The 18,764-nt window shown below is 41.4% G+C and overlaps 1 protein-coding gene across 5 annotated transcripts in view; it reads left to right on the top strand.

The window, feature by feature from the left end:
* Positions 1–3,250: 3,250 nt before the first annotated feature.
* scn8ab (sodium channel, voltage gated, type VIII, alpha subunit b) overlaps positions 3,251–18,764 on the top strand; it is a 55,626-nt gene continuing 40,112 nt past the window's right edge. For 4 of the 5 annotated variants that reach the window (XM_084349178.1, XM_084349180.1, XM_084349176.1 and 1 more), the window contains exons 1-2: positions 3,251–3,374; positions 7,570–7,907. In XM_084349178.1, coding sequence (XP_084205304.1) covers positions 7,626–7,907 — 282 coding nt within the window. In that variant the 5' untranslated portion in view covers positions 3,251–3,374; positions 7,570–7,625. Of the gene's footprint in view, positions 3,375–5,011; positions 5,619–7,569; positions 7,908–18,764 lie in introns of those variants that run through there. The other variant, XM_084349177.1, reaches the window with a different exon arrangement.

Below are 18,764 nucleotides of genomic sequence, written 5' to 3' on the forward strand. Positions count from 1 at the left end.
CTGTCAAACCAAAACGTTGAGCAAAAATCGGCCGAAAAGGGCAATGTTGAAGAATTTTGTGATAATTATTGGTGTGTTTGTCATTGCTAGAAAACTATTACAGATTACGGGTCATTTATACAATATACTGTAATGTAATTGTGTATATCGTCTCAGCATTGACCTCCCAATGTAGGCATGCGCAATAGTCACATCGCAGTATGTGCAATGTAGAGTAAAGCAAATGAACTCATCTCTTTCACATTTAAGATGTGTTTGTTGTGGCATTTAAGCTGAACCTTGAGATGGCAGGAATTGATCAATATTAACAACACTGCCACTCGGTAGTCCTTTTGCAAATCAGTTGTTGTAACCATGGTGACTTACGCCTACATTGACATCATATGCATAGCCTCTGTTGAGCAACTCAAGTTATTTGGTGAAACTTCGTTTCTTTTCATTTCACAATATCTATTGCAGAAAAACCAAAATATCGCAATGTCACACACCCGAGTCCAGCTGACCTCTTTGAGACCAGACTGAAGGCAAAAATCCCCTCAAACAAACAAGAAGTGAAGCTGATTGCAGCAGCAGTTTGTCTGTGGGTTGTACACTTAAGACACCCATTGACAGCAAAGAATTTAAAAGTATTAAATTCAATGACTTCATATAATGCGTTTATTTTAATTCTCCCTTATGATCTTGTTACCAACACAAACACTGGAGACTATGTTTAAAAAAAAGACTTACTACTAGTCTTCATCTGCAGATGAGATTTGCTCAGTTGTCAATAAACTGTGATGTTTAAACTTCCCCTGAGTTTGAGCTTTCGTCCATGTGGGTTTAAAAAGCCAAAAACAACTCACTTACATCGTGCTCAGTAATTACACTGCATCTTAACCTAGTGTTGTTTTGGACCGGTCCTGAACACGTATGACAGGGTTTGTGTGGTGACTGTGCACTTCTCGAGGTGTAAAGGTTTATTTACATATAGTTTCAGAATACTTAAAAAGTTCCATCCATTTATAACCATCTATCTGGGTCCAGGTCACAGTGGTGCAAAGCTACATGCAAAGTAGCCTCGAAGCCAGAGCTCCGAGGTGGAGCTCTGGCTTCGAGGCTTCCAGAGAAAATTCCAGTCTAGAGTCTAAGGCTGTAGTCTTACTTTAAGTGTGTGTCTTTTAGTCCCTTTACACAGTATAAATACTCAATAGGAATGGGGTTATATTCTCAAGTGTTGACTATGCTCACTATTGAAATTCTGGTTTGCTAACCATTTGATTTCCTGTGGACCTTAAGCTGCAGTTCCTTGAAGTTCCACCAGATAGAGACATTGTTGGGTCACATTCAAAACACTTCTAAAACCCAGTAACCCTGTAGTTTGCATGGGGAAGGGGAATATATTGAAAGTGATGTCTTTCAGTGAGTGTATGTGTGCATGTGTTTGAACTCTCAAAATTACACAAACAAAAACAAAAAAAATCTGTATCCCACCACAGATATTATAGGATATGTATAGTGCAACAAAAACACTCAACAAAAAATCACACAAAAAATTGCATACATTTGAACACTCAGTCAGCTGAATGACCCATATGCAAATCTTTATTGTCTGTATGTTTAAGACAGCATTGTGTAGAGTGAAGGTTAACATGTTCTATTGTAAGACACTGCGCCAAACAGCCCAAGTAGATTTTCCCTCAGCTTTGAATTGAGACTTCTTACAGTCGTAGGAATATTAATGTGTAAACAATAAAAGTGACTTATTTGGTGTTATATACAAAAGGCTCCACACAGCACATGTTTTTCAACTGTGTGCCATTGAATAACTAGGTGCAAATGTCGATGCCTTTTGCCTGCATTATTCCGATATTTGATTGTGTATTATCCAGTCCTTTGATCTGGGGACAACCTACATATGCATGATTCGTAATGTATTTCGTTACATCAGAGATCTTACGCATAAGGGAAATAACAGAATATTGCTAATGGTAGACATCAATCTGTTACCAGCAGGAGTTTAGTTTATGTGGTACTAGTGGAAAGGTTTTTGAGACTGCATGCTTGCACATCAATACCTTAACATCTGAAAGGTTGTTGTCAGCATCTCACAAAACAACATATATCCCATTCCCAAAACGATATGAGCTTTGTAGCATAACAGCGATACATGTACCGGAACTTCGCCGTACAGTTGCAGTTTGGTTTGGTTTAGGCACTAAGGGCGCACTCACACTTGGCCCAGTTGTTGTTTTGGTCAAAGACGGCCCACTCACATTCCTGGATTTCTTGATTATGCAAGGGTGGCGTAATACAGATGCAGTCTCTTGAATGTAAGTGCTGTGCTAGATTAACTTGGCTATCCACCCCCGACCTCCTCAGTATACACACTGTTCACTCTTTATACTACTTCTCTTCAACTCCTCCTTTGCAGCTGTAATACTTACTCCAGCCTTTAGAGGTCGCAGCCACACAACAACCATAAATATGGGTCGTAATATACTGCTTTAATTTTTGACCTGTACTATTGTCTTTCTGATGATCTTTTCAATACGCATGCAGAATTATTCAATGCTTTGAATAATTACTACTTAATATGCAATGTGGATCTCAGTTACAGTAATATGCCTGTTTCATAGGAAACATGTCTGAGCAGGAAAACCAACAATAATCAAATTAATGATAAGTGAATTCCATTTAAAAGCCACACATCGTTCAGTCACTGGTTTGTAGGTCCATTCAATGAGGCTGTTTTAACTAATAAACAATGCAGCTTGACTACAATGAGAAATACAAATAACTTTTAAATTAAATATTTTTTGAAATGCACCTGGATCAGCAAAGCACACGCTGACATCAAATCAGTTAACAATTTTCATTCTTTCTTTGTAAACCTTTATCAGGAATAGGTCTGTTGCGGGTGTTAAGGTACCATCACCTTGTGTTTTGCAGGTTACGCAAACTCCAATTACGAGCTCAGAGTTGATTTAAATGTGTCTTAATTAAAACTTCCAGTTCTAATTCAGAAAGTTATATGTAACCATACACCTTAAATTATTTTCATAACAAATCCAGATAAAATCAAATATGTTGGCAATCTTAATACCAATCCACCAGAACAGTCTATGGATGACTGTTGTTACATGAACAGTGTTTTTTTTTTTTTTTTTTTTTTCTGCTTACGATGCTGCGGTCTCTTGTCCGTTATTGAAACTTAAGGCATTTACCGACACTCCCTAACAATTTGCTGAGAGTCATCAATTATGCAGGGTAGCCGCACGCACTGGGAAGGAAGATAGCAGCAACAATATGGCGACAGCCGCAGTTACTCCCGACTCTTTTCTACATCTGCAGTTCAGTGACAGCTGTCTGGATTTCTGTTAATGCGAGAAAAAGTAAGTAGACTCTCTGTTTTCTGCTTTGTCTGATGTTTTGTGTCGCGGGATGGATCGCAGTCCTACTTTGTCGACTGACTGCATCCCAGTGCCGCAGAGCGGTCCCTCTCTCAGCATCTTTTTACCCAGCGTCTGTGGAGGGCTCCTTGCCAGTACATGGACAAATATGTACGCGAGGCGTCAGTTAGAAGTGGGCAAGATGTGATTTTCAGAGGGGAAAACGCTGGTGTGTGATGCGACGCGGTAGAAAACAGGGAGACAGCTGGTTATTTGGGGTGTTGGCCTGCCGCTGGATGGAATGACATTTCAGTGTGTCAGGATGTGAAACATACGCATATGGGATGGAGAAGTGAGATCACGTCAAACTTCTCGGAGTGCTCGCAGTATGCAGCCGATATGCTCCAGGTGCATGAATAATGCGTCGCTGGCAATAGCGTTTTCGGTAGCATTTTTTTCTCCGCTGCCATCATTTTATAACTATGATAGTTTTACCCCCCCCCACCCCCACTCTCCACCTCTGTGCCCCCCTCCCCTCCTCCTCCCTTTTGCAATCTCTTGTGAGACTGTATTGCGTGAGGAGGTAGGTGCGTCTTTAGTTTGGCAGTCCTCAGAGGGGCCGCGGCACCCTTTTTCTGCTATTTTCACGCAGTCTTTCCCTTGAAAAAAACAAAACAAGTTTCCCCATAACGCTGCTTGTATAAGCCTGCATCATATGGAGGGTCCGGATCCCTGTCGCCTACATCATGCATACGGGTGTGGTGTAGCCTTAAGGCCGATTTAGTTTCACTTTTCTTCATTTTTTTTTGCTGTAAATAACCTTTTTTTTTTAAGGAGTGAAATTGTGCTGATGAGCTTTGAGTTATGGCCACGGATGAGTTGTCAGGACATGGCTTGTGCATTCATCTGACCCACTGTGAGTTTGTTAGTTGGAGCCTATAGCAGCAATAAACCACACTGCAGTATTTTAGGCTTTGGCCCTATAGGACAACGGCGCGCCTCGGTATTAAACAGTGGACTTAACCGAGGACTACACGGGCTGCAAATCACTGTCAGGCAATGAATGGCACTCACATGAAATAACATACAGCGTGAAGGGGAGCGGGTGGTCTCTATCCCGCACAGGGACCGAGCTCTTCATCTGTGTTTATCTGTTGAGTGGCCTCAAAATTAATCATCATAACTCATCACAATTTCCAATCAGGACGTCATGACTTCCCCAGCTCACCCCCAGCTCAGAAATCCAGCCCTATATGAGGGGTTATATGAGGCCTCTTTAATATATGGCTGCCAGGTTATTCCCTCAGCAATGCTGCTGGACTCGGGCCCATAGGCTCACCTGCTCTCAGCGATGCTGTGTACATCTTATGACAGGCGGCATTAAGGCATCGCTGCAGGAAATGAACGGAAAGGATGTGTAAGTTCTCTACCGGCTCATGTGACCGATGCAAGTGCCCTACACAACCCTCCTCCTCCTCCTCCTCCTCCTCAGTGTGTGTCCGCGGTGTCCGGTGAGCCCCATCAGAAGTCAGGTCATCGTCAGAGAGCATAGAGCAGGCTGGAGGATTTCGTCCAGGTGACGGGACGGAAGCCGTGGCGCGTTTGGATGTCTTTCCTCCGCACAGAGGACGCAGCGTAGGAGCATTTTTGCTGAAACGCTGCTGAACCGGACAGCGACTTCTCTCTTTTTTTCGCTGTCTCTGGGAGGCAAACGAGGCAGCCGGAGTTGTTAGTGCTCTCTGTCATCCGCCAGTTTTTTTTTTTGTTTTTTTTATTTCCGGATTCACTTGACTCATCACGGATTTATGGTTATAGGGGCTGCGCGCTTTTGGATTACGTGCGCTAAAATGATCTACTGTAATCGAGTAATTGAGTTCTTTAATTAAAATGTGCCGGGATTGTTGCGTTGTACGCTTGCTCGTGTGACCTAGTGAGTTAGTGGACGTTATCCTGCTACATTTCCAGGCAGTTTCCTCTGGTCGCCTCTCAGTTGTGTTGCCTGTTTTCCAGACTGTCCCGGCGTCATGTGTAAAGTGTCCACGCTCCGCTGGCCATGCTATCGCATCCTGGTTTGAATCACCTTGACGGTAGATCAATTGATGTAGCATTGGTGGAAGGAGACTTGGAGGTTGTGCCGAGGTTGGGTTACTTGAATCGGACATCATCGCTCTTCTAGTCGCTCGTGTTTTTTCTCGAAGGATCTCGATCTGCCTGTGGATGTCTGACTTGTTTCTGATTCATTTCCAGGTCTGTACCCTTGTCACTCATTCATTGAATGTTGCACACGCTGTCATATTTTTTGATAGCCTGAACTGTGCCTTGACTGTCAAATATCAAACAGCATGGCCATCAGCCAACTGGGGAGAGGAATGCATCCATTGAAGGAGACTGGAGAGATGCAGTTGATAATGTTATTACAACCTTACTGTTTAAACACTGAGTCAGAGCCCCAGAGGTTGAATACATTCCAGTCATAATTCATGGGCTATCTTCTGACACACTTCAGTAGCTTAGCATGGTTTATTATTTGGTAATTAATAATGAATACATGGTAGAGTCACTATTTTGGTCTGAATACAGTGGCCTGTATTGGGTATGCTGTCTCATATGATCTCACGTGAGTTAAGGAAAGTTTGAACATTTTCTCAGGAGGATGTTTGTCACAAGAAATGTTAATAATCGCATTGTATTTAGATTAAAGTCTGTTCTTCATGGAATTTACTGTCAATATTTGAATTATTCTCATGCAATAAACCCCACCCGTTCTTTTCCTTCACACACCAGTCACATTAACTTATTCGTTTTATCCGTAATAATAATTAGTGGATATGACAATTAGATGGCAGAAGTAAATCCCAAGAATAATTCACAGCAGTGAGCTTTGATATACAATATGAACTTATTGAGTTAATTGCAATGAACATGTAGCACTCACACACACAACTTTACTTACACTTTTCTCGATTGGCTTCAGATTTTTGGGTCCCTTGTCATTTATCACTGGGCAGATAACAGGCTTGTGTGAGCTGGTGGGTTGGGAGCCACTTTCCCACGTACTGTAGGTGTCTCCACTGTCTCCACATGTGGAATCTTTAATCCACATGTGACAGAAAGCCGATCACATATGAATGTATGTAGTTCAAATGTGGAAATTTCTCATGCGTATGTGAAAAAGCCAGTCACGTGGAAGTGTCCAGTTCACACGCAACATTATTATATATTCACATGTGAAGAAGCACATTTCATGTGGTTTCATGTGCCATGTTCTGTTTCCACTTGTGCAAAAAAAGGCAAACACATCCAGTCCAGTTCACATTTGACATTATCTTATTTGCACAATGTAAAGATTTTAGCTCACAGGTGAAAATGTGGAATTTAATTGGAAATTATGATTTTCACTTGTCAAAAAGGCAAATTTCATATGTGACATTTTGTAATGGAGCAGATCAGAAAAAAGAGTGTGGATCACACTTTCAAGCCAAAACAATGATCTTGAAGCTGCATAGAGCTGCAGGCCTGGATGTTTTAGTCAGTGGGACCAGCAGTACTAACACATACATATGGCGAGTGCTGCCTTTTGGAATTCTTAAATACCAAGGAAATGTAATGAGAAAGACATTTAGCAAAATGTCATGTAAAAAACTTTTGAAGGAGAGATTCAGACAGATGAGTTCCTGGTGGGTTAAAGAGCCAATCGTATGTGAGCTTAAACACAAGAAGAGAGAACTAAACTCACTCTCTGCTTTTGCAAAAAGATATTCAATACTGTCTATTGTATGTGCTGGGTACCTGGGTTTAGCTTTTGGGGGATAAAGGATCAGTGCTTTAGTCATTAAGGTTGATGGAGGGAGCAGAAATAGTGCCTACTGGCCCATGTTCCAAGTGTTTGCACTTTCAGCTTTATTTTGCTTTGTTTGCGTTCTCTGGCAGAACCAGTAAATTTTATCTGTTAGGCTTTGAGAAATGCTGAAACTGACAAAGGGATGCAAAGTAACTGGTCTAACATATGAATAGGCAACCATTTTAATTATCACCTTTTGTTTCCCAGTCAGTGTTATTAATTAAATGACTCTGGATTAAAAAACTAAATTATTATTTTAAAGGATGTTGTTATTTTGCCATTTTTCTTTTTCAGTTTGTTGTATCTTCTGCCCACTCTTCCTCACTTTCTCACTCTGTGTCCCTCTCTTCCTCTTAGAGCTGTATGTCGGGGATGGAAAACAAATAAAGAGGAAATAGCCGCAGGATGAAAAAATGGCCGCACCCCTTATTGCACCCCCAGGACCTGACAGCTTCAAGAAATTCACCCCGGAGTCGCTCGCTAACATCGAGAAGCGCATCAATGAAGAGAAGAACAAGAAGCCACCCAAGCCCAGGTCGGACAGTAGTCACCGCGACACATCTGACGAGAATGAGCAGAAGCCCAACAGTGACCTGGAGGCTGGGAAGAGCCTTCCCTTCATCTACGGCGATGTTCCTTCTGGAATGGCCGCCACACCCCTGGAGGACCTGGATCCCTACTATTTGAACAAGAAAGTGAGTAGACACACAGGCTAATTGCACCACCCATTTTTTTTTTTTTTTTACAAAAATTATAGATAGCCAGGCAGTCTTTTAAATTCAGCAACATCTTTTCTTTTTTCTAATGTGAAATGGTCAGCATTGTAAACTAATCATGCAATACACAAATGTTAAATAAAATCCATTGTCATCACGGATTCAGGGTTCATATCAATTTCAGTCAAAATGGAAGTTATTGTATTCTCTACAGAGATAGGGATTTCATAACAGCAAAGATGACCTTGAGGCATTTCAGAGCTGTTGAGTACTTTTTAGTCACTGCTACTGGGGCTTAGAGACAGTCACTGCATTATTAGGGCACACAGGAGATCATGCAAGGCCTCTGGGTGTTTTTACTACACCTGTACAGTCAAAGCACAACTCACTCTGCTCCTGCAACACTGCAGCTTTGCTGTGGAATGCAGTTGTCAGGCAGTGGTGATTCTCATAAAGGTTTCTGCAGTGTTGATTAATTATCTGTGCTAATGCATGGTAAAGATGATGTAACAGATGGAGGGGACGACAAACTCACCTTCATGTTTATATGCCATCCGTGCTATAGCTAATTGTATTCTACTGTGACGAAACACACTTTCAGATGACATGCATGATGTATGAGTGTAATCCGTTGATTTTCACGAGTGCAGTCGAGTAATGATTTAGTGATGATTGTACTGTATTGGGGCTGATGCTCTCTCGCTCACAATCTGACTGGCTAAGCTGCAGTTTAGGACAGGTCCAGTTAAAACAGAATTTGCAGAGGTTTAAACTGCAGCGCTGTGCAAAACTAGAACCGATTGAGAACAGAATGAACGCAGGTTCAGCTGAACTGCTGCCTAACTGTTGCCCAACGCAGGTGTGTCAGAGAACCCCATAATCATGTAGCCAGCATGCGCTGGGGCAGAGAACTTATTATTGTCATCATATTATCTTTGCTGCTGTGCTGTTACTTGTGTTATTGTGATCTGCATTATAATCTGCATTGTTTACAATCTTCACATTTTCCACTGGAAATCTACAGGACACAGCACTCAGGTTCATACTAAACCGCAGGTGCAGTTTAACCACAGCAAACCAGGGCGAAAATAAGACAGAGCAACAGCCCCAATATGTGTATGGGGACAAATTTCTATCAACATTGGGTTCTTAATGTGTTTTTTCTCTCCACGTATGCGCTGCAATCATGTGTTCTTACAGATAATGTCCTCTGAACCACATCTATTTCTTCTGTAGGACATGTTTGGTATTTCACAGCAGCTTTTGGAGATTTGAAGCATCTAAAAATGTTTTACTATTATTTAAGATCATGTTGTGATTTCTCTTTGTTGACACAACACCCTATCTCCTTTTTTCTCTACAATTGATGCATTTTTTAATTAATTGCAGGCGACACATTTTAGTCTTCTGTCCCACACCACTCAAACGCTAGCTCGGCCGCACTGTAGCCCTGCACACGCGAAAGGAAACTAATGGGGAAAGCAGCAAAGGGCAGGAGTGTGCTGTAGTACCTTCAGCTGTGTAGATGGGTGGAGTAGCCAGTCTCCTGTGCGGTGGCGGTGATAATGTGTAAGAGAATCCGCGGCCTGTACAGCAGCAAGAAGCCCAGTCAGCAGGACTGGCAATCTCAGCCAGCAGCACTCCCTCATAGGGCGCATGAAACTATCAAGTGTATGTGCCTTTTGTGATCTATTGATCCACAGCCCTAGTTCAGTGGTGGCCACAGGAAGGGCTGCATTCTTGTCTTATTATCCTTCCCCACTTAAAGCCCAGTGCATACTTCTTCACCTCTTCTTACTTTCCTCTGTGGCGTCTTGCTTTGGTGATTCAAGGAAAGCTGCTGCAGAGTTGTTCATCACGGCCTCACATGCCTCTTTATTGTCTCAGCCAAATTTGTGTGCACACAGGAGGCTACATGGAGAAAATATATCACAAGAAATGATTATTTTAAAATAATGTTTTTGGAAAGTTGATTAGAGAACAAAGCTCTGCGTACACTGTACAGTTATAAAAATGTTGTTTAATTCCAACTCACACAGTACGAGTAAATCGTGTGCGATGTACAGCTCACAGTGTATGTGCTCACTGAGGAAACAACAGAGAGGCACGTTTGCTGTTGCTTCTGCTTGACCAACCTGGCACCTGGCCTCTATATTTTCCCTCCACATGACACATTGTGTCACCATGGCTCTTTCAGATTCTCTTTTTGCCACTTCGGGCAGGCGCTGTGAGAAAAAAACGTACTGACCTTGGGGAATGGAGTCATGGCTCTGCTTCAACTATGTGAGAGCCTGAAAATGGCCAACTTAAATTTCTGACATGTCCAAAAATCATCCGTTGGTTGGTCCTCGCCACCTCCCCGTACATTGCACGGCAATTGAGCCTGACAAAGACGAATTTTGGTCCGACAGCAAGATGAGTCATGCGGCTCTAAAATCAGGTCAGAAACGGGCTCAAATTGTACAATGTATACCCAGCTTCACAGATCGGCAACTTAGGCTCTGTGCAGAAAAACTTACATAAAAGCTCATCCAGATGAGTAAACACATGGAAAGCTTTCCAATACTTCTGACATTATGATACTGTGCAAGATTAGTTTTTGTGCACAAAGCTTCAAAGCATTGTGTCTTATATAGTTTTGTGTAAGAAACGATGCATTACACATAAATCAGACATGCTCAGCCCCCAGACATTTTGAATTTACGGTCATTAACAATATGATGGCACTGAAGATTCTCATCTGTTTTTAAGTCTTTGGCCTCTGTGATGAATATTTGCAGCCTTTAAAGAAAAATGGCAATCATCTGCAGTCTGATTAAATAATTGAATTGTTATAAATCAGATTTAGAAATGTTGCTAAATCTTTCTCTTTATCGTCTTTAAATGATAAAACAAGCACATTTATTTTGTTTTTGAAATAATTCGTTATAATAAGTCATATAGATACACATTCACATGCCTTGGCTGCACAGACCCTCAGAAATACATTGCAAACAGCCTGCCAATTCATCTTTTCTCAAATTGGTATTGGCAGGAGTTGTGAAATATGATAACATCTATATTATTGGTATGCCAGGGTTACATTTCATAACAAGAAATACATGATCTAGAAATTTCCAAATGGTTTTTGATCAGAATTGTTTACCAATGGACACAGTTTTATTGATTATCATTGTCTGGTAACAAGCATTAGGATTAGAGCCATTAGTAGTATAAAAATGGGCTTCACAGGAATTTGACAGTTTACCTAATTATTGTCAAAATGTTCTCATTTTAAGAGATATTATTCCATGATGTGGGAAGGTAGTTGCAGTAATCACATAGACCCAAATACCATCCCAGCTAGAGTCCTTTATTCTCTGGCTTTTGAGCAGCCCAACCTGTGCAGGTATGGCTACGGTGCCTTGCTTAACAACATGTTTTAGGGAATGTCAAAAGGGAAGGAAGGGGTGCTCAGCTTTTAGACTGCCGGCTATATAGCTTATCTAACGATTAGGCGACTGCTTACTCCAATGTGTTTCATAGTTCAGAGGTTCTGCCTTCTCTTCATTCTGCTTAGTCAAGATCTGCTAACTTCATCATACCCGCCCATGTGTTGTGTCAGCGAATTCAGCTGGAGTCACAGGCTATCACCTCATCTTCCCTCTCCATCTTACTACTATTCATATCAATCGTTTTCCTAATCCACTAATGTATTTGTCCTTTATCACACCTGAGGAGGTACCTCGAAGCACAATCATGGTTAGCATCAGTCCCTCCTCTTTCTGTCCTCACCTTTCCAGGCTGCTCTTCTCCTCTACTCGAGCGACGGTCATTCTATCGCTCACCATCGCACTGTATGTCAATGAATGTGGCTAAGTGTGTGTGTGTGTGTGTGTGTGTGTGTGTGTGTGTGTTACCGTCAGCTGCAGGAAACCTGATCACAGCACTCATGCATCAAAGAGAGGAAGAGGGGGCAGTGGTGAGGAAGAGAAATGCAGCGTTGCAGTTCTTGTTTTCCCCTGTGATGGGGAGAGGACTGCCTGGGCTTTTCAAATGTCTGATGCGATTAGGCAATGTTAAAGCTGCTGTGGTCATACAGGAAGAGCAGGACTGGATGGATGGAGGGCATACTAGCGTTTTTGGCTCACACCGCGCACGTGCACACATCTGTGTTAAGATGATTCAGCTCAAATTGGCTGCTGTAGTTTGAACTGCTTTCAGGTTTTGTTGATGCAGAAGCGACTTTCTCTTCCTGATTGTGGCATTTTGTTGGCCGTGGTATAACAGGAGTCATTTCTGTTCAGGCTACTAGTGAGTGCACAAGGGGAGCTCATGGTTAAAGCAGCAGTAGCCTCTGAATCTCACCATGCAGCACTGTACACACCATTACATTATGTTCCTATTCCACCATCTTCGTCTCTGTGTGTGTCTCTGTCCATTACTCTCCTTTTCCCCTCTCCCTTCCGCTGCCTCCTCTCCGGTGCTCTTTTTTTTTCAGGGTGTAGTAAATTAGAGCGAGGGCCAGGCTTTAGTGCTCTGTCTGAGTCCTCAGTCTCTGATGACACAGCATCCTCCTGTACTGGGCTGAGTGAGGAAGGGATGGGGTGGGGAGGGTTGAGTGTGCTTCCACTGCTAGCTGGGTTGGTATAAAGAAGGAGGGTGGGGTAAGGAGAATGGAAAGTGGGGTTTTGCAGCACAACATACAGGTGACGAAGTAGGATGACGCATTTTTTTGATATGGTATAATATGCAGGGAAATTAGTTTGCAGTCCTAGTTATTTAGGGGAGACATTACAGGCCTCACTGCAGTGAGCTCAAACATAAGTACACGAGTGATGTTTGAGGCTGAAATGTTAAAAAGATATTAAAGGTCCTATTTGTAAGAAAAGCAGATTTTTGAGCCAAAGCCAACACCAAAGCGTCAGTATTTGACAAGTTGGGAATGAGACTCAAAAATCTACTTTCCTCACAAATAGGAGCTTTAAATTAAAGCTCCTTGTGAGATCTGTGCTGTTTTGTCACAAAGCATCAAAGTTTCGCAGTGAACAATGCGACTTACTGTCAGTTTTGCTTCTCTGTAAATCGAATCAAGATGCTCTTAGTCAATACAAGGTACTCATTACAGAATGAGCTAAATCCAGCAAATGGTATATGTGTGTTATTGATTCTCTTTCCAGTTCTGCAAAGTGAAGTCAGATATGTTTTATCTAATGGTTTGTGATGGTCATTTGAGGCTCCAGCCAGCAATTATTTTAATTATTTTGCAGTCAGTTGATCAACTGTGTATTGGACAGTCACAATAACTTATTTTCTTTGGATGATATATTGTCCCAGAAATAATTGCAATAAATGATATTATTGTCATTTTGAGACCATTTTTTTTATATAATGGTAATATAATAACCTAATGCAAGTACACCCTTTTAAGAGCAATGACCTTTTGAGTCTTAAGAATATTCAGACATTAGAATGTAAAAGAAATGATGAAATAAACTAAGTAAACAAAACATAAATGAAAATAAAAACAACACAACCATAACAATAAGTGAAATATGACAAAATGCTTAGATACTGCACCCAGGTCTTATAATGGCACTACTAGTTATTCTGGCATCATGTTGGCTAAAATATTGTTGACACTGTTGTGTAAATAAACACATGTATTCTAAAGAGAGATTAATGATCATCACAGTTACCCTGAGCCCTCGATGAAGTCTTGCAAGTGTTAAATATTTAGTTCAACCAACAGTCCAAAACCCGAAGGGATTTAATTTGCGATGATATAAAACATGGAAAAGAAGCAAAAACTAAAACAGGAAGCAGGAAACAGCAAACGTTTGGCCCCTTTTTTCTTGATAAAGGCATTGAAGGATTAATAGATTATCAGAGTTTTCAATTCTAGAATCGATTAATTGTTTTTTCTAATCATTCAGGCCAGGAGTTTATGGCCATCTTCTAATAGGTCTACTGTCCAGAAACTGGTCTATGTCAGACTGGGGTCCTGGGATGATTCAGGGTGTTTTTGTCCAGTCCAGACCAAGGCAAAATAATTGACTTTGTTGCATTTCAGTTCTGGTCCGGTTCCCGTAAACATGAAGTCGTACAGTCTGATAAGTGACTCGTTTATTCAACAGTTTTAACGATTGTCATCCTGCATCATTAGTGCACCATCCTGACCCACATGGAGAAATCGCACTCCTCAGAAGTTCATGCCGCACTTTAATGCTTCTGATGAGTATTTATGTTCTCATGAAGAAATAACTGGTTATTAGCATTATTAGCATTAGTAGACTGGGACCTCATGTTATGAATAATGACTAACAGGCAGAGACTGGACAAAAAGGAGGCTTCCATGGCTTATTCATGCGGGATTGCTGTCACACAGTTTTTAATGGACTTAATGAACTGACAAAGTACATGGAGCAGGATACAGCACAGCAGTTTTATAAGCTTTTGACCTATTAATAAGGGAAAATACCTGCACTGAAGTGCGTATGTGTTACCATGAAATGATTTTACATAAAAACATGGAGATTATAAGATCACTTCTTCAACAGTTCATGATCAGCAGAAGGATTTAGTAGTAATATAAATTTTGCTATAATTCCGTGTCTGTTATCAAAAATCCTGTGGTTGGTCTGCTTGCTTTCACATCACAAATGAACCACAGCAGAGTCTGCTTGGAAGTGGAAGACCCACCTTTTCAAGCGTTCGCTGTCCGGTTGTTTGTTTTGCAGCAGGGTTCGATTGACAGCTTTCACGCCAGCCCAAACGAACCGCACTAACCGGGAAAGCGTACCAGGGTCTGTTTTATCCGAACCAAACTGGTTAGGTGTGAAAGCACCCTGAGAGAAGTACCACAAACCCCTCCCTATGATTTAGTCTCTGTTTCCCTGCTTAGATTTCACTCAGCTCTCTATCTTTCTCTGCCCCCTCTCCTCCTCATCTCATCCTCAGTTTCTCTGTTTCTCTGCTGCATGCCTACCCAGTCCTCCTCTTCCTTCCTCCATCTACCCATCCATCTCAGGTTTGGCTCTCTCCCCTCTGCAGCTCTCAGGCTTTCTATTCTGCATCACTCCCCCTCCACCCCCTCATCTCTTCCTCTCTCCGGCTCTCTTTGCGGCTGTCCCATACCCCTGCAAGCCCCCTCTCCACATCCCTGCTCCGCTATTCTTCTCTCTCTCTCTCTCTCTCTCTCTCTCTCTCTCTCTCTCTCTCTCTCTCTCTCACACTCACACTCACACTCACACACACACACACACACACACACATACACACACACACACACACACTGTCCTTGCAGCTGCATTCTGCCTCCTGATTCTTGCATATGTGCCTTTTTCTTGAGCGCTCTATGGAGAATTAGGAACATTTCTGGAGCTTTGCAGCAAATAAGGCTTCTTCACAGTGAAGCTTGCTCAGCTGCGTTGTATATTTATTGTATTTATTGATGTGTCTATGCCCTAACTATGTAATTATGTGGGCAGATCAGTGTTATAACGATATGTGCGTGTGTCCTCATGCACTTTATGTGAAGTAACATGCTTTGCATTACATTTAAAGTGCTTTGTGATCGATGGTGCTCGTACGCAATATATGAAAATAGATGCTCACTTTCAGTTGCCTCAGCTTACCAATGTGCTACACGTTTGATATGTTGATTCTAAAATCTAAATGAAATTAGTGATTAGTGATAATCAAGAACATCTTCACCCACAGTATAGAACCAATCACAATGTTTGTTTACAATATCGTTCAGGTAAACCCTGCATCGCATGGTAACTAAAATATTTTACTGATGTTATTTATTTTTTATTTTATGACAGCTTGAGTTTACCCAAAACTAGCAGTTAGTCTGAGATGACGCTGTTGGGTAGATATCAAGGACGCTAGCAGAGCTACACAGCACATGAAAGCTGAGACGTCAGATAGATTGGACCATTGTGCTTCACTATATATCTGGTTTCACATGTCTCAACCGCCAGATGTCTATCCGGAAATGACTGCTGTTAGCGCGACATCACAGTGATTCAGTCTATAGTATATGCATTCCACAACATCGTGCAAGCGTAGGTGTTTCCAGGGGTTGGACTGGTGCTGACTGTCCATTCAGTTGGGGAAATGGTGTAAAGTGTGCCACGTGTGCTGCTCACATTTAGGGTTGCAAGTAATGATTGTATTCATTGTCCATTACTCTTTTTATTGACGCAAGGATGGTTTAGTCTTCTCTTTGTGTCCTGCATATTTAGTCCCATCTCCTTTATGTCATTACCATCTTTGCCATTATTACATTTTAGTCCATTTCTCATTCCCAATTCACTTGTTTTTATTCAGTTAATGACTTCAATCGTTCTCTGAAAAGAGCCCATAGCAATGGAGCTTTCACTAAGAAAAATCATACATTTAGTATTTTAGTATTCTCAATGGTTGATCAGAGATCTATTAATGTGGCAGACGATCAATTAAGGAAATTGCCTGACATTCGCATCCCTCGTGCCAGGTTGCCAAGTTTGCGTCAACAGCAGATTTTTCTGCCTCCAAATCGACACAGTTCATTAAGTAACTGGAGCCTCTTTCTAGTTGAATTGTGAATCTTTTATAAATAACCATATGCCGTACTTTATAATACGATATGATACAACATCCCTAATTGTCCCCGTACATTAAAATTCAGACTCAATAAGGACAAAGCAAACAGGTTTTCATTAAGATGACGTCTTCAAATGTAAAGTTTTCTAAAAACCTATATAACCATAGGAGTCCAAAGCAATATGCTTCACATTGATTTAACAATGCAACATAGTTATGCATGCAGGGCATCTATTAGCTGCTAATGAGATATTGCTTATTTTACAACCTCCTCCTCCTTCTAACCACACACTGTATTGGCTTGGTCAGCAAAACGCTTCAGTTGACCTCTGGGAGAAAGACTCACCCTGTGAACACTAGATCCTGTGTTTTCCGTTTGGTTTGATGTTGATCATTCTTTTCGTAATTTGACAGGAAAAATAGTGAGAGGATATTTGAAGTCAATAGGCAAAAAGGAGCAGGGAGAGAGGACGGGAGTGAGAGAGAGGAGTCTTCTGATGCAGAGAATACATTTTGTCTTTCCCCAGACTGCGGATGCCTATTTTTAATTTAATTAGATTTCAGGACACCACTCGTCTCAGGACACTTCTGGTCGCCACTCCATTTCTTTCCAGTGTTTCCCGTGGTGTGAACCATGAACTCCTGTTGTATGTGTTTTACTAGTTCCTGGTGCCACATGCATACTAAAGAGCAAATGCCTCTATTACACATGTATCCTCTCCACCAGAGTGTTATCATTTGTGAGAGCAACTGAATATAAACAGGGCAAACGGTAATATTGAGTTGGCTTTATGGCATTTTGACAGTATTTGTAAATCGAAATAAATTCTGGCTAACTTTAATATCTTATCGAATGTTTACAGAATCTGTTTCTGATTTAAATTGATGTCTTTATTGTTCTTCAGTACTGTTTACGTACAGGTCATGGTGTGTTTTCTGTAAATACTGGCACGCATAAGTGTCAGTGTCATAAATACACATGAGGGGGATGTGCTGAAGAAAGAAAAAACAGCAGTGTACGCATCCAGACCTCACAGATTCTCATCCAAATCACACATCTGATTGCTGGTATATAATATGAGTATTTTGATGGTCTTTAGTGTTACATCACTGTTAGACTGTTTACTATTCACATTCTTTGCATTTGTCATTATGTTGTCTTTTACCTTTTGCGCTGTTTAGTCGCTGCATTTGAGACATAATGGATGTGTGTGGTATATTTTTGTACATTATAGCATTTGTGCTGACATTTCTGGTGGTACATTGCTGGTTTGGCAAGAGGTATTAAGTGGTAGAAGTCCTAATGTTGATATAAGTACATTTGGTCATATTCTTGGTACTTATATTGGTAATTTTGGTGGTATTTTGTTGTTACTGTAAATGGTATAAAGTGGCAGAACTTGCATATCATGTCATAGGTAATAAGTATATTTCTTTTTCTATTATTTGTACTTGTACTGCTGCTCTCTGTGATATTGTTTATTGGTAGAATTAACATGACCTTGTCATGTGACCTTGTTGTTGTTTGAGTATAAACCTTGTCACATGACAACTTGATGTATTTTATTTAAAGCACCTATGTCTGAGTGCCTGGAAGTCTTTGTCAGACTGCCTACCTATACTACGTACTTCCACTACAAGTAAGCTGGACAGTCACTGTTTTCATTTTTTACTTGCACATTTGTAGATTGTCAGTAATCCAATGTTAAATGTACCACCTTCAGGAATAAAAAGAAACAGGAAGCAATGTAACAAGTTATTAAGTAGTCCATTTATTTGTAGTTAATGCTCATACTCACTCTCACTCTTGACCCCATATTGTCTTGGTCCAAAATCGGGCACAAGCATCCACAAACCACACATGGGGTACACTCAAACAAACACACACTGCTGCCTCACCCCAGTGCCTAGCCCCACTTGGCCCAGTTGTTGTTTATGGGTGGGGAGTGGTTGTTGAGAGCTTAGAGTCAGCAGATCTGCCCCCTGATCGATGACAGCATTTGCGGTTCTCTTCCAGTAAGAGCTTTAAACTTTGGGCGAAGAGAGTCATTTGGCCACGAAGAGGGGAGAGCTTCCCGTGCACCTGTCTGCTGCTTCGAGGCAGCTTGCGGAGCCACTGTCGCCATGACAGAGGCTCCGCGTCTGATGCAACCAGGAAGAGAGGTGTTAACTGTGTTACTCCCGGCTCTTTGCTGGCTGGCCACAGAGAGAGTGATGGCAGCGGACTAAAACACAGCCTTGTGTCCTTGTTACCACTGATTATGT

Source organism: Pagrus pagrus, assembly GCF_965226575.1.
Source record: "Pagrus pagrus genome assembly, chromosome: 3".
In the NCBI taxonomy this organism is placed as follows: Eukaryota; Metazoa; Chordata; class Actinopteri; order Spariformes; family Sparidae; genus Pagrus; species Pagrus pagrus.